This window comes from Erigeron canadensis, chromosome 3, assembly GCF_010389155.1.
Source record: "Erigeron canadensis isolate Cc75 chromosome 3, C_canadensis_v1, whole genome shotgun sequence".
Lineage (NCBI taxonomy): Eukaryota > Viridiplantae > Streptophyta > Magnoliopsida > Asterales > Asteraceae > Erigeron > Erigeron canadensis.
Genome location: NC_057763.1, coordinates 21,930,754 through 21,944,258, shown reverse-complemented (window position 1 = coordinate 21,944,258; position 13,505 = coordinate 21,930,754). Strand labels below are relative to the sequence as shown.

General features: G+C 35.4%; 1 protein-coding gene across 1 annotated transcript; it reads left to right on the top strand.

Annotated features, from left to right (window-relative positions):
- Positions 1-1,938: 1,938 nt before the first annotated feature.
- On the top strand, positions 1,939-11,639 carry LOC122591689 (GDSL esterase/lipase CPRD49-like). Its single transcript, XM_043763939.1, has 6 exons — positions 1,939-2,049; positions 2,927-3,004; positions 4,937-5,077; positions 5,295-5,365; positions 5,456-5,596; positions 11,510-11,639. Exons 1-6 carry the CDS (start codon positions 1,939-1,941, stop codon positions 11,637-11,639), a joined length of 672 nt encoding a protein of 223 aa, XP_043619874.1.
- Positions 11,640-13,505: the final 1,866 nt, after the last annotated feature.

Below are 13,505 nucleotides of genomic sequence, written 5' to 3'. Positions count from 1 at the left end.
ATTTATCTTTTAAAATATCTACATTAATCCGTTATATCAATTACTTTACATCAGTTATCAACACCACTCGACGCCGTCTCTACCACCAACAGTCGTCCCCCACCATCACACCATCACCGCCCTGAATACTGTCGTATTCTACGGATACCGTGCTAGTACCTTATAAAGCAAATCTTCCTTTTTTTTCCCTTAAACATTTTGCCTTTAAAATGATGAAAATATCTAATTTTTATAACTATCCTTATAACTCACACCATAAAATACCTACATTACCCTTTACTAATACTTACCCTTTTTTTTAGGTTAAGGCCACCATTACCCGCTACCGTATTACACAGATACCTTTCTCGTAAACGGAAAAGAATGGGATGCATTGAACAATCTGTAAGACTATTCGTAACCGTTCACTCTTTCACCTACACTTTTTCATGTCACCTCAGCATCACCTTCTCATTTCTTTCACTTTCTACTTTTCCCTTTAACCATTCACCTATCATTTAGTCCCCACTTTTATTTTATATCTCACAAAGTAGCCCATCAAAATAGAATAAAATAACACAAATAATATAGATAAATTAAAGTGGACTACATTTATCCTTTCACCTAGGCTAAACCATTCACCTATCCCCTCTTCACCTTCTCCTATTACCTATGTGCCTTAACAATTCACTTATCTATTATCTCCTTTCACCTATAGTCTTCACCTCACTTTCCCTTTAAAAATGGTCTAAGTTTTAGTGGGCCCTAGTTTCATATATGTAACCATTTTTGCAAAATAAATTGAAACTATACCTCATTGTTGCAAAGGATTTCAATATTTGACCCATTTTTGCAAATAAACTCGCTATACTTGCTAATTATGTCAACCAGGTGATATTATTTAGGGGTGAGCAAAAACCGAACCAGAAAACCAAAAACCGAAAAAGACCGACAAAACCGAACCGAAAAAACCAAAAACCGAGTGAAATCCATTGGATTGGTTTTTGTTTTCCAAAAACCGAACGGATCGGTTCGGATTTCGGTTTCATATGTCAAAAAACCGATCAAAAACCTAACCGAACCGAACCCATTATATCTTAATATATTTTATATGTATATCATATTACATATATATTTATTACTTATAATTTGTAAATATGTAAATATGTTAATATATTTAAACTTTTTTCTATTTTTAGTGTACAAATCTATATAAATTGTATGTTTTAGATGAAAACATACAATAAAATCAATTCGTTTTATAAAAGTTATATCAATTTTGACACCTACAAAAATAATTAGTTAAAAAAAACATCTCTATATTTTAGTTTCTATACCATAGTTTTTTTTGTTAACAATTGAAAACTAATTTTATAACATCATAAACAAAAAACAAAAATAAAAAAAAACCGAACAAAAACCGAAACCGATCCAAAACCAAACCGAAAAACCGAACCAAATAAAAACCGAATCCATTGGTTTTGGTTTTTTAAAAACTGAATGGATCGATTCGGGTTTCGGTTTTAGCTAAAAACCGACCCAAACCGACCCATACTCACCCCTAATATTATTAGTGTCACGATGATAGTTCAACGAACTCATCTTCCACCCCAGCTTAAGAAATTATGTACGTGGATAAGTTTTGGTTAAAAATATAATAAAAAAATTTCACGAAGAACACACTACATCGATCATTTTCGTTAAGTGAAGACTTCGTTTTAAAATGACAAACCTCGCTCCTTGTCTGACTAAAAAAATGATTCAATACTATTTTTTTGATTTTGTTGCACATGTATGAATCACGATCTTATCTTTGTTTATATTTTTCTTTTAATTTTGATAATGACGGCTTATCAACCTTCATCGATAATATAATTTACGGTAATTTACACGAGTGTTTGTTGTCATACATAATAAAGAGAAGCACCAGGAGAAATCACTTTTAAGGAAAGAGAGAAAATGGTCGGACCAAGAAGGCCACAGTTCGTGTTGTTTGGTTCCTCAATTGTTAAATGTAGCTTTCGTGAGGAAGGCTGGGGTTCCATTCTTGCTGACAATTACTCGCTTAAGGTTTGTATTGTTTTCTTTGTATGTCTAGAATAAAACTTTCTTTTTAATTTATATCAACTTAGTTGCTCGAATATCAAAAGTAACATCCAAAAGGCTGGTGACATTTTATCTTATTTTATTTCTAAAGTTTTCTAAAAGATTATTAGAATATTTATTAGAGGATATCACTTAGCATTTGTTATTTATAAGTATTTAACACTTATAGAGAAATATTTGACAAATATGATTGAAGTTGGGTCGTGGCTAGGATAGAGCTAATTAATGTTTTGGGCTAAATGGTTTTTTTTCCCAACAAAATTTTAAATTCTATTTTAAGAACCTTTTATAGCTTTTGTAAACGAGTGTTTTCTTAAGTAAATTACTGAGGTGGTATATGTGGTTTGGTTAACTTACTGATCTCCTCCAAAATCGAAGTTTACAAATTCGTACTCGGATCATACCTCGCATTGACGAGCGTTAGTTATATCGTTAAGTAGCCCCCTGCATGTGTCTAGTATGTGGGGTATGAAACATGTAATATTAAACAAACCACAAATACCATCTATGTAAATTACACTTATTATATGGGAAAAAGGTTTCAAGTCTTCTTTAAATGTGTGATGGGCGCATCAATTAATTCGTGAATCCTCGTACATCAATTTAACTATGATTTAAGGGTCAAGATCTTATCTTATTTGTTTTACTCAAATAATTGTTTTATAATACCCAACCCCTTGTTACATTGGAGCCTTTTTATACTAATCCTTTTTCCACTCTTAGAAATTAATAAATCAACACTATTTTTATCTCTAACATATGAAAATGCAATCTAGCTAATCGATTATTTATTGAAAAATTGATAATAGATGGATTGTTTGTTCATATGTAACTGGTGTAGGCAGACATAATTTTGCGAGGATATGGTGGTTGGAACTCCAGAAAAGGCATGGCAGTACTCGATCAAGTTTTTCCAAAAGTAATTTTCATTATTTTGTATCCTATTAAAATTTCCAGGTCATATAATTACCAACTTCTAGGTGAATATGTGAAAATTCTTTCTAGTCCCTATAAGATATACTAGATTTTTAGCCCGTGTAGGACACGGGTAAGTTTAATAAAATCGTTAATCAAATAACTTCTAACTTATGAAACGGTAAGTTCTGCAAAATTGTGATCTATACACGATTTGTCTTACATTATGTATGTTACTAAAATTTTAAAAAGTGAAACCAAAATTGTGATCTATCCATTATTGTATTAATAAGTTTTTCCTTGGGTAAATCAACAGCATCTATAGTCTCTATTATTATTATTATTATTATTATTATTATTATTATTTGTAGTTTCTATTAATCCTGTTTTTGTAATTTGACTACTTGTTGAAAATTCCTTATACCAGATTCTCAAAAAGTCAAACCAAATATTCAAATATTGACAATTTTCCTAGTACCATTTGTGTATAGTATATAACTATTAAATCTGCTTCTAAGCATTAGTTATCTACCTATTCAAAGACAATAAAAGAGATACACTGTTGGTGCTATCTTGCACTCTAACTTTGAACCTGAATTTTAAGTATATACGATTTATTAAGTTAACAACAGATATAAATTGCATGTTTGACAATTGAAAACAACTTGTAAATATCAATTATACTTGAGAACCAAAAAATCAGCCAAGCACTGGCTTTGTAAAACCACCCAAACTCTTCCTCCATCCGAATCTTCGTTCCAACAGCAACATGGATTGTTGACTTAATTCATGGATTGTTCACTTAATTTCTTCATTAGCTATGTTCACTTATTACACGACCCATCCATTTCTCCAGCTCTACTAAAGCAAAAAAAAATACCTTTCATACTAAAGCATATATAATCTCACAAACACCACGCTTGGTTGTAAGTGGACTATGAACAGAATACTCGCGTATATCCTGCAATCCAACAAATAAAAACAAAACAGTGTAAACAAAACATAATGCTTTGACCAGGCTTTAGGCCTGGCAAAAATAAATGGTACCAGTTACCCAACCCATCCATCCCGAAGATTTATTAATGAATTTAAGTCTCATCATCTTTATTTCAGGCTTCTTTGGCTTTATATTTTCCTCGTCTTCAAAACAAATTATATGAGCCTACTTTCTCAGCAGGGGTTTTATTTAGCTTTATATATATCACGAACTGTACCCTCCTATAAATCGTCGATTATTCCATTTTATATATATCTGCGTATCACACCACTAAAGTAATGTCTCTACTATAACCTCTTGAAATCCCTCATGATAATAGATGGATTGTTTGTTCACATGTAAATGGTGTCGGCAGACATGATTTTGCGAGGATATGGTGGTTGGAACTCTAGAAAAGGCATAGCAGTTCTCGATCAAGTTTTTCCAAATATAATTTTCACTTTTTGTATCCTATTAAAATTTCCGGGTCATATAGTTACCAACTTCTAAGTGAATATGTGAAAGTTCTTTCTAGTCCCTATAAGATATATATTTACATGCATAGGTGACTCAACAGTATTATGAGACTAAGTGATTGCTTTGAGTCCCTGGAAGTCTAAGGCCTCAATATTTTTTTATACACGACTTAATGTTTGGACTATGAGATAAGTACAAATATATAATTTGTATTATAGTAACACGTTGGTTTTTGCATCAACATCTACATCCTTTCATTATTATTAGTTCAATAACATAAGTCGAGCTACCTTTGTTTTCGCTTTTTTATTTACTTTAATCTATATGCTAATCAACTAGGGCGCCCCCAAAATAGGTTCTTGCTTAAAGCCTCTAAAAATCTTAAGCCGACACTAATTACAAGTATCCTGTTTACTTTATATACGTTAAGTGAGACAATATTTTTTCCAATTTGTGTATTCACTTCCAAAATGTCTATTTAAGAATGAGGTAGTGCAACCATCTCTGGTGATAGTTTATTTTGGAGGTAACGACGCGACGGATCCTCGTCCAGATGGCCAAAGTCCTCATGTACCTTTGCCTGAGTATGTTGAAAATATGAGGAAAATCGCTATGTATCTCAAGGTATGTTTTACCTATAAAAATTATATATACCCAACGTGATCAAGTAATAAACTCATGTATGTTTACCTCATGTACCTTTTCCTGAGTACGTATCGTTTGTTTTCTAAAGACCTTAAACTTGATTGATCATGTCAGTCAAAGTCATGTAGACTGGATATACAAGTTTTTAAATAGACTACCTGCCTTAAGTGACACTACAAATTGTACCTGTTACCAGAGTCTTTCAGAGAAGACACGCATAATTTTTCTTTCTGCTCCTCCCGTGAATGAGGCTAAAATTAATGCAGAGTAATTATTGCTGACCTAAGTTCTTTTTGTAGTAGTTTTCTTCAGATTTTTTGTTTCTGATTCTTAGTATTTTTTTTATCACACTTGCAGATCTATTTATCAGGGAACAAATGAAATGTCCCAAAAGTACGCACAAGCTTGTGTAGAAATGTGTCACGAGATGGGGATTAAGGCTATTAACCTTTGTACTGCAATTATGAAGCATAGTGACTGGCAAACAACATGCTTAATGTGAGTATATATGCCTTCCATATAGTTGATTATATTATAGAAATTAGCTGATGGGAAACAAGGCCACAACGGTAAACACAAATGCGGAAATAACCTTTCGTTTGACAACCTTTCCCAACCTGTGTGAACCTATGAGGAAACTAACAAATAGGGAACCCTAAATGCAATCAAAATCAGCCCCTAATGGTAACAAGTTCAACAAACAATAGCACACAAAAACACAAGATCTTTTAGCGTGGAAAACCTCTCAAGGTGAGAGTAAAAAACCACAGGACCCTTAGGCCACTTAAAATCCACTATCACCAATAGTAGAAATACAATCAGACCTTCCCTAGATATACTAGAGGCATACAACAATCATCATACACTTGGAATAAACCATCAAGATGTATGGAAACAAAACTAAAGACAAAAGAGGAATAACATCACCAATTTATTGCCCTCTGTTCCAGCTGCTATAAAACTAGTTTGAGACCACCTGAGACGAATTCGACCGTCAGATATGTTGGCCTAGATGCTGTGAAGCTTCTGTCCAAAAATCAGAACAATCCAACGGTTCAATCTCTAGGAATCGAAGGTTTCTAGAGCTGCTGTAGGTGAAAAATGGATTTGCAACTTTTCTCTCTTTTGATCTCTTACACTCTTCTATTATTGTTCTTTCTTGTAATAGTGGCTTCCCATACTTGCATCTATAGATGCCCTAAGTTCAAGAGTCCACAAGAGTCAAAGGACTCTTGGATATGGGCCTATTTGAAGAGTTCGCCATCCCGGCTACCAAAACATGGGCTAAGGAAAACAACCCGACAAATCTCTCCCTTTTCCTGATCATGAGGAAGAGTTCGCCATCCTGGCGATCGAGCAACAAAACTTGAGCTTATCCTTTGCCAACGGCTCGGTCAACGTATCGGAGCCATTATCATCGGTATGAACTTTATCAAGTTCAAACAAACCATCTTCAAGACAATCTCTGATCCAATGATACCTCACATCAATATGTTTTGTTCGCTTATGAAACATAGAATTCTTAGCAAGGTGAATAGCACTTTGATTATCACAAAGAACCACGTAGCGCTGTTGCTTGAAGCCAAGCTCCTGCAGAAACCTTTACAACCACAAAATTTCTTTACACGCTTCTGTTGCTGCCATATACTCAGCCTCTGTTGTAGACAAGTCAACACACTTTTGCAATCTTGACTGCCATGAAACAGCCCCACCAGCAAATGTCATCGAATAACCCAAAGTACACCTCATGTTATCCTTGTTACCGGCCATATCTGAATATGTGTAACCAACCAGCATCGGCTTCTCATCTCCAAGTGTAATACCCAACTTAGAGGAACCCCGTAGATATATGAAAATCCATTTAACTGCTTCCCAATGCTTCTTACTCGGATTTGACATAAACCTACTAACAACACCAACTACATGAGCTAAATCAGGCCTAGTGCATACCATAGCATACATCAAGCTACCAACAGTTGAGGCATATGGAACTATATCCATCTCTTCAACATCCTCATTCGAAGAAGAGCAATCTGCATTTGTTAGCTTAAAGTTGGTAGTAAGAGGGGAACTAACCACTTTAGCATCTTCCATGTTGAACCTGCGAAGCACCTTTTCAATGTATTGCTCCTGTGACATATGTATCTTCCTGGCACCTCTATCACGAGTAATCCGAATACCAAGGATTTGACTTGATGGCCCCAAGTCTTTCATAGCAAAAGACTTGCTCAAATCTCGCTTCAACTGGGCAATTCTTCCAATGTTCTTACCAACAATTAGCATGTCATCAACATAAAGCAACAATATGATGAAATCATCATCACCAAATCTTTGAAAGAAAACACAATGGTCTGAAGTCGTCTTTCGGTAGCCTTGCTCCCCCATAACCGACTCAAATTTCTTGTACCACTGTCTTGGTGCTTGCTTCAACCTATATAGACTTTTCTGAAGTCTACACACATAATCCTTTGTGCCCATAACCTGAAACCCTTCAGGTTGCTCCATTTAGATTTCCTTATCCAAGTCACCATGAAGGAAAGCAGTCTTGACATCCATTTGTTCAACCTCAAGATCAAGACTAGTTGCCAAACCAAGAACCACTCGAATAGATCTTCACGACTAGGAGAAAATCTCATCAAAATCGATACCCTTTCTCTGACTGAATCCCTTAACAACCAACCTAGCTTTGTACCTGGGTCTGGAAGAGTTCTCGTCTGTCTTCACTTTATAAACCCATTTGTTCTTCAGAACTTTCTTGCCTTTAGAAAACTTCACCAACTCATAAGTATGATTATCATGCAAGGAACTCATCTCATTTTGCATGGCTTCAACCCACTCCTTTCTATGATCATCTTCCATAGCCTCTGCATAACATTCAGGCTCTCCCCCATCAGTGAGTAAAACATACTCATCAGTAGAATATCGGGTGGAAGGATGACGGTCTCTGTTAGACCGCATGAGTGGAACAAATGGTGGCATATCTGGTATGGTAACTCTGGATGAACATCTTCATCATCTTGCTCTTGAGCATCAATATCATCAGCACCCTGTTGGTTGTCATTCTGAAAATCATCTCCAACCTGTGAATCAACATGTTGTGGAGGAACTGGATCCAAATCAGCAGGAATATCACTATGTTGAGGAACTGTCTCTATTTTCTCAACATCTTTGAAAATCTGAAATTCAGCAAATACAACATCTCGGCTTCGTACGAGTTTCTTTGAAATAGGATCATACAACTTGTACCCAAACTCGTCTTCATAACCATAACCGAGGAATACACATGGCTTAGACTTCACATCAAGCTTTGACCTTTCATCTTTGGGAATGTGCACAAATGCCTTGCATCCAAAGACCCACAAGTGACTATAAGAAACATCTTTGCCGCTCCAAACCCTGTTAGGAACATCAAAATTCAAAGGAACACAATGGGTTAAATTAATAACATGGACTGCGGTGTTCAAAGCTTCTCCCCAGAAAGATGCAGGCAACCCTGCATGTGAAAGCAAATATTTAACTCTCTCAACCAATATTCTGTTCATCCGCTCTGCTAAGCCATTCAAATGCGGTGTCTTTGGAGGAGTCTTTTGGTGTCGAATACCCTACTCTATACGATAAGCATCAAAAGGCCCAATGTATTCAATGCCATTGTCGGTTCGAAAACATTTAAGCTTCATCCCAGTTTCTCTTTCAACTGAGGCATGAAATTGCTTAAACACACTTAACACTTGATCTTTGGTCTTCAAGGTATAAACCCATACCTTCCTAGAATGATCATCGATGAATGTAACAAAGTAATTGCAACCGCCAAGAGACCTAGTCTTCATGGGCCCACAAACATCGGAATGAACCAAATCAAGTATTTTCTCCATTCGAAAAGGAGAATGCTTCTTGAAAGCAACTCTAGTATGCCTCCCTGCCAAACAATTAGAACACTTACCTAAGCTAACATCATGAACCCCGGATAACACATTCTTCTTTGAAAGAATAGACAGCCCCTTTTCACTCATGTGGCCAAGTCTCCTATGCCACAATTCGGACATGTCAACATTCTCCACAGCATTAACAATGCTATAGGAGATCTTCGGGTGTGTCACATATAACTTTGAGACTTTCTCACCTCTCCTCACAATCAGTGAACCAAGAGTTAATTTCCATTTACCATTACCAAAATCGTTGTAGTAGCCATCATCATCAAGCAACCCTGTAGAGATCGCATTAAGTCTCATATCCGGGACATGTTTTACATTACGCGAAACCAGCTCCATCCCAGTATCAAACTTCAAACAAATATCTCCAATACCAACGATTTTAGATAATCCAGTATTACCCATCCTAACAACTCCAAAATCACCCGGAGTATATGATGAATAAAACTCTCTACGTGTTGCAACATGACACGTAGCACCACTATCAGAAATCCAACTCGAGTCATCGTGAGCAACATTAACCATATCATAATCACAACCAACAAAGAACTCATGAGTGATAGAATTAACCTCTGTATTACCATTACCACCGGCATCTTTCTTCCGATTGTTGTTTTGATTACTGCAGTTAGCCTTTTTGTTCTCTTTCTTTGTTCCCTTTTCTACCACAATGGTAGCACTCAACATCAGCAAACTTTCCTTTACTAGAATTGGAACTAGAACTGCTGGTACCACGTTGATTACCCCTGTTACTCGGACCTCTACTTTGACTTCTCCCCCGCCTTTCAGTGACCCTGTGACTTTCTTGTCGTCTCTTCATTCATAACACTGCTCTTAGTCAATTCCATGGTGATATTACCATCTTTTGCAGAGTTGGACAAAGATGTCCTAAAAGTCTCCCAGGAATCCGGTAATGTACCAAGTAACCACAAACCCAGAATCTCATCATCAAACTTGATGCCTATTCCAGAAAGCTGATTCACAATACCCTAAAATGCATTTAAATGATCTGTAATAGGAGTGCCATCTCTGTACTCTAACTTCAGCAACTGCTTAGTCAAGAACAACTTATTGTTCCCTATTTTCCGAGCATACAACTCTTCAAGCTTCTTCCACAAAGTACGAGCATGTTTCTCCTCAATAATATGATTCAAAACATTATTCTCTACCCACTGCCTAATATATCCACAAACCTGTCTATGCAAAATCTCCCACTCTGCATCTATTTTATTCTCAGGTTTATCTGTAGCAAATACGGGTAAGTAATAATCTTTCACATATAATTATCTTCAATTTTTGTCTTCCAAACATGATAGTTCGAACCATTCCATAAAATTATCCTACTTGAATTAGATTCCATCTTTCAAACAAGTTTTGATTCACAAATAAGCAACTTGGCTCTAATACCACTCTGATGGGAAACAAGACCACAACGGTAAACACAAATGCGGAAATAACCCCTTCGTTTGGCAACCTTTCCCAACCCGTGTGAACCTATGAGAAAACTAACAAATAGGGAACCCTAAATGCAATCAAAATCAGCCCCTAATGGTAACAAGTTCAACAAAAAATAGCACACACAAATACAAGAACTTTTAGCTTGGAAAACCTCTCAAGGTGAGAGTAAAAAACCACGAGACCCTTAGGCCGCTTAAATTCTACTATCACCAATAATAGAAATACAATCAGACCTTCCCTAGATATACTAGAGGCATACAACAATCATCATATACTTGGAATAAAGCATCAAGATATATGGAAACAAAACTAAAGACAAAAGAAGAATAACATCACCAATTTACTGCCCTCTGTTCCAACTACTATAAAACTAGTTTGAGACCACCAGAGACGAATTCGACGGTCAGATATGTTGGCCCAGATGTTGTGAAGCTGCTGTCCAAAAATCAGAACAATCCAACGGTTTAATCTCCGGGAATCGAAGGTTTTCTGAGCTGCTGTAGGTGAAAAACGGGATTTGCAACTTTTCTCTCTTTTAATCTCTCACATTCTTCTATTATTGTTATTTCTTGTAATAGTTGCTGCCCATACTTGCATCTATAGATGCCCTAAGTTCAAGAGTCAACAAGAGTCAAAGGACTCTTGGATATGGGCCTATTTGATGGGTTTACCTCATGGGCTAAGGAAAACAACCAAACATTAGCCTCATATAATTTTATTATACTTTTAGCTTCGAATCCTCTTTAGTTATGTCCTATCATCTTTGTTTTGACAAACTATTTGGTTGCTTTGTGAAAGGGATAATTGTTGAAAAGAGCATGGTACCCTAATTGTTTTCATGCTTATACTAATGTACCTAGTGTACATGAAAATATTCAATGCTAATATTGCATTTAGAATTTGTTATCACTTTTAGTATACGAGTGGAAAAATGTTGTTTTTTTGGGAAGCTGCCACAAAATGCATTATTTACTGGCTCTTAACTAATTTTACTACGATTGACTAATTATGTTCCGATTGACAGAGATGTGATACATTTATCATCTATCGGGAACAAAATTGTAGCAGAAGAGATATTGAAAGTCATAATGGAAGCTGATTGGAAACCGAGTTTATATTGGGAAGCTATGCCTAATGAGTTTTCTGAGCTTTAATAATGGTAATTTTAATATGTTCAATTTACCAATAATGTTGTGTTTGGTATGCGACAATAAAAGTCAGGAATGGAAATGATGACTATGACGGTGGGATAGTTACTTTAAGCTTTTATGTTTTTTGGTGTATTGTGATGTTAAAAGTGTTTTATGCATACATATGTGATTTTTCATCATTCATGTATTTTGCACATACTGTAATTATGTTTCTAGATTATATCCAGTCCCCCATATACGATATATCCTCTTTTCTTCCTTGAAAGTTTGTGTTGTCATGAAGATGAACCCAAGGGAAATGCACTTTCGTCATTTCATACTTTTCCCAATTCGTTTCTTCCGTTTGCTGATGCAGTGAGAATAAGCTAAAGAATGGAAACCCAAGACTGACCGCCATTCCATTGATGTGATAAATATCGATTATGGTACAATTTCCATCTCTCGGCCCTCATTCAAAGGTAAATATAGAGTATTGGGAGCCACAATGCCACACTGTATTTAATTAGTCATGTTTGTGGGGCCTAGTAACGACAACTTGGTACTGGTTCCTTTATCACCCCACTTTAGACCATCTTTTAACTTGCTAGGTACTAGTGTCATGTCAGTAATACATTGACTTAGCATACTAATTAAACTACTACTTTTATCATTAGCTCTCACACTTAAATCTCAATTTATTGATTGCCACGTCATTATATGTATCAATACTAAAAAACACATTAGATTCAATTAAAAAACACATTAATTAATAAAATTATTGATAACAACATTATATATAAAATTTGAATATAACATATCTTATATTGATGTATAGGTTTTAAAACACAACCTTTTGAATCTAATATAAATATTTTATAAAACACGTAATAGTGTAAGGGGCTAATTTTCGGAATGTAATTGATTAAAAATGACATGTTATTGTATACACGAATCTAATATAATTATCTTATAAAACATGTAATAATAATGATAATAATCAATATCTACAGAAACACATGATCGGTTGGTTACTTTCTTATTCGGGATTCTTCTTCCATCTAATCTTAGTTCCCTTCTGCTTCGCTGCCTCACTTCTTGTAAAGAGGAGCTGCTTGCTAATTGAAATCGGTCATCACCTTGCCCCAAAATATTATCTATTCAATTTCTTATCTTCTTTCTTTTCACACACTAACATCAGCGTGTTCGATGCCCTTCTACCCAAATTCCATTTTTACTTTCTTATTTGTTTTATTTTAATTTTAATTATCCATTTCAAAATTAATTGAAACCTATTAATCAAGATAAATGGAAAAAAGAAAACAAAAATAAAGTTGGTGAACGATGGTGGTTCTAAGTAGTTAAGTACCAGCGGTAGCTGCAATGACAGTACACGGTGGCTGCCATGGTAGGAAGGTTAGTGGCTGAATAGCGGCACAACAAGATCGGTGGCAAGATGGTTACATAAAACGGGTGGTTGGAATGCGTTCCAATCACTAGCGGTTGCCTAGGCGATGTAAGGAGGTTGTGTCGGTGTGGGGGTACAATAATGAACAAGATGGTTGTTGCCGAAATATAGAGGATTAGGCTGGGTTTGTACTTTTAAAGGGTTTTTTTTTGTTAAATGTTCAATTTCATTGGAATCGAAAACTTTCTATAGGTATAATAAAGGAGTTATGAATTCTGTATTTTAAAGAACCGGGAGGAAAGTTTTGAAAATTCTCATTCTAACATTTTGTCCAACCAAATAATATAAAGGGAGAAAATTAGATCAATTCCATGAATACCATGACCAAACACCCCTAAAAAGCACTAATTTATGCAACTTTGATGGTACAAGTTAGGCACCACTACATACATATTTTCATTTTCACCCCTTGGAAAATTCTATCT

Bases quoted from the DNA above. Each gene is read 5' to 3' on its own strand.
- LOC122591689 (XM_043763939.1), top strand. From the start codon at position 1,939: ATGGTCGGACCAAGAAGGCCACAGTTCGTGTTGTTTGGTTCCTCAATT. The intron at 5,078-5,294 runs GTATGTTTTACC...ACCTGTTACCAG, and splicing joins AAATCGCTATGTATCTCAAG to AGTCTTTCAGAGAAGACACG. The intron at 5,366-5,455 runs GTAATTATTGCT...TCACACTTGCAG, and splicing joins GAGGCTAAAATTAATGCAGA to ATCTATTTATCAGGGAACAA.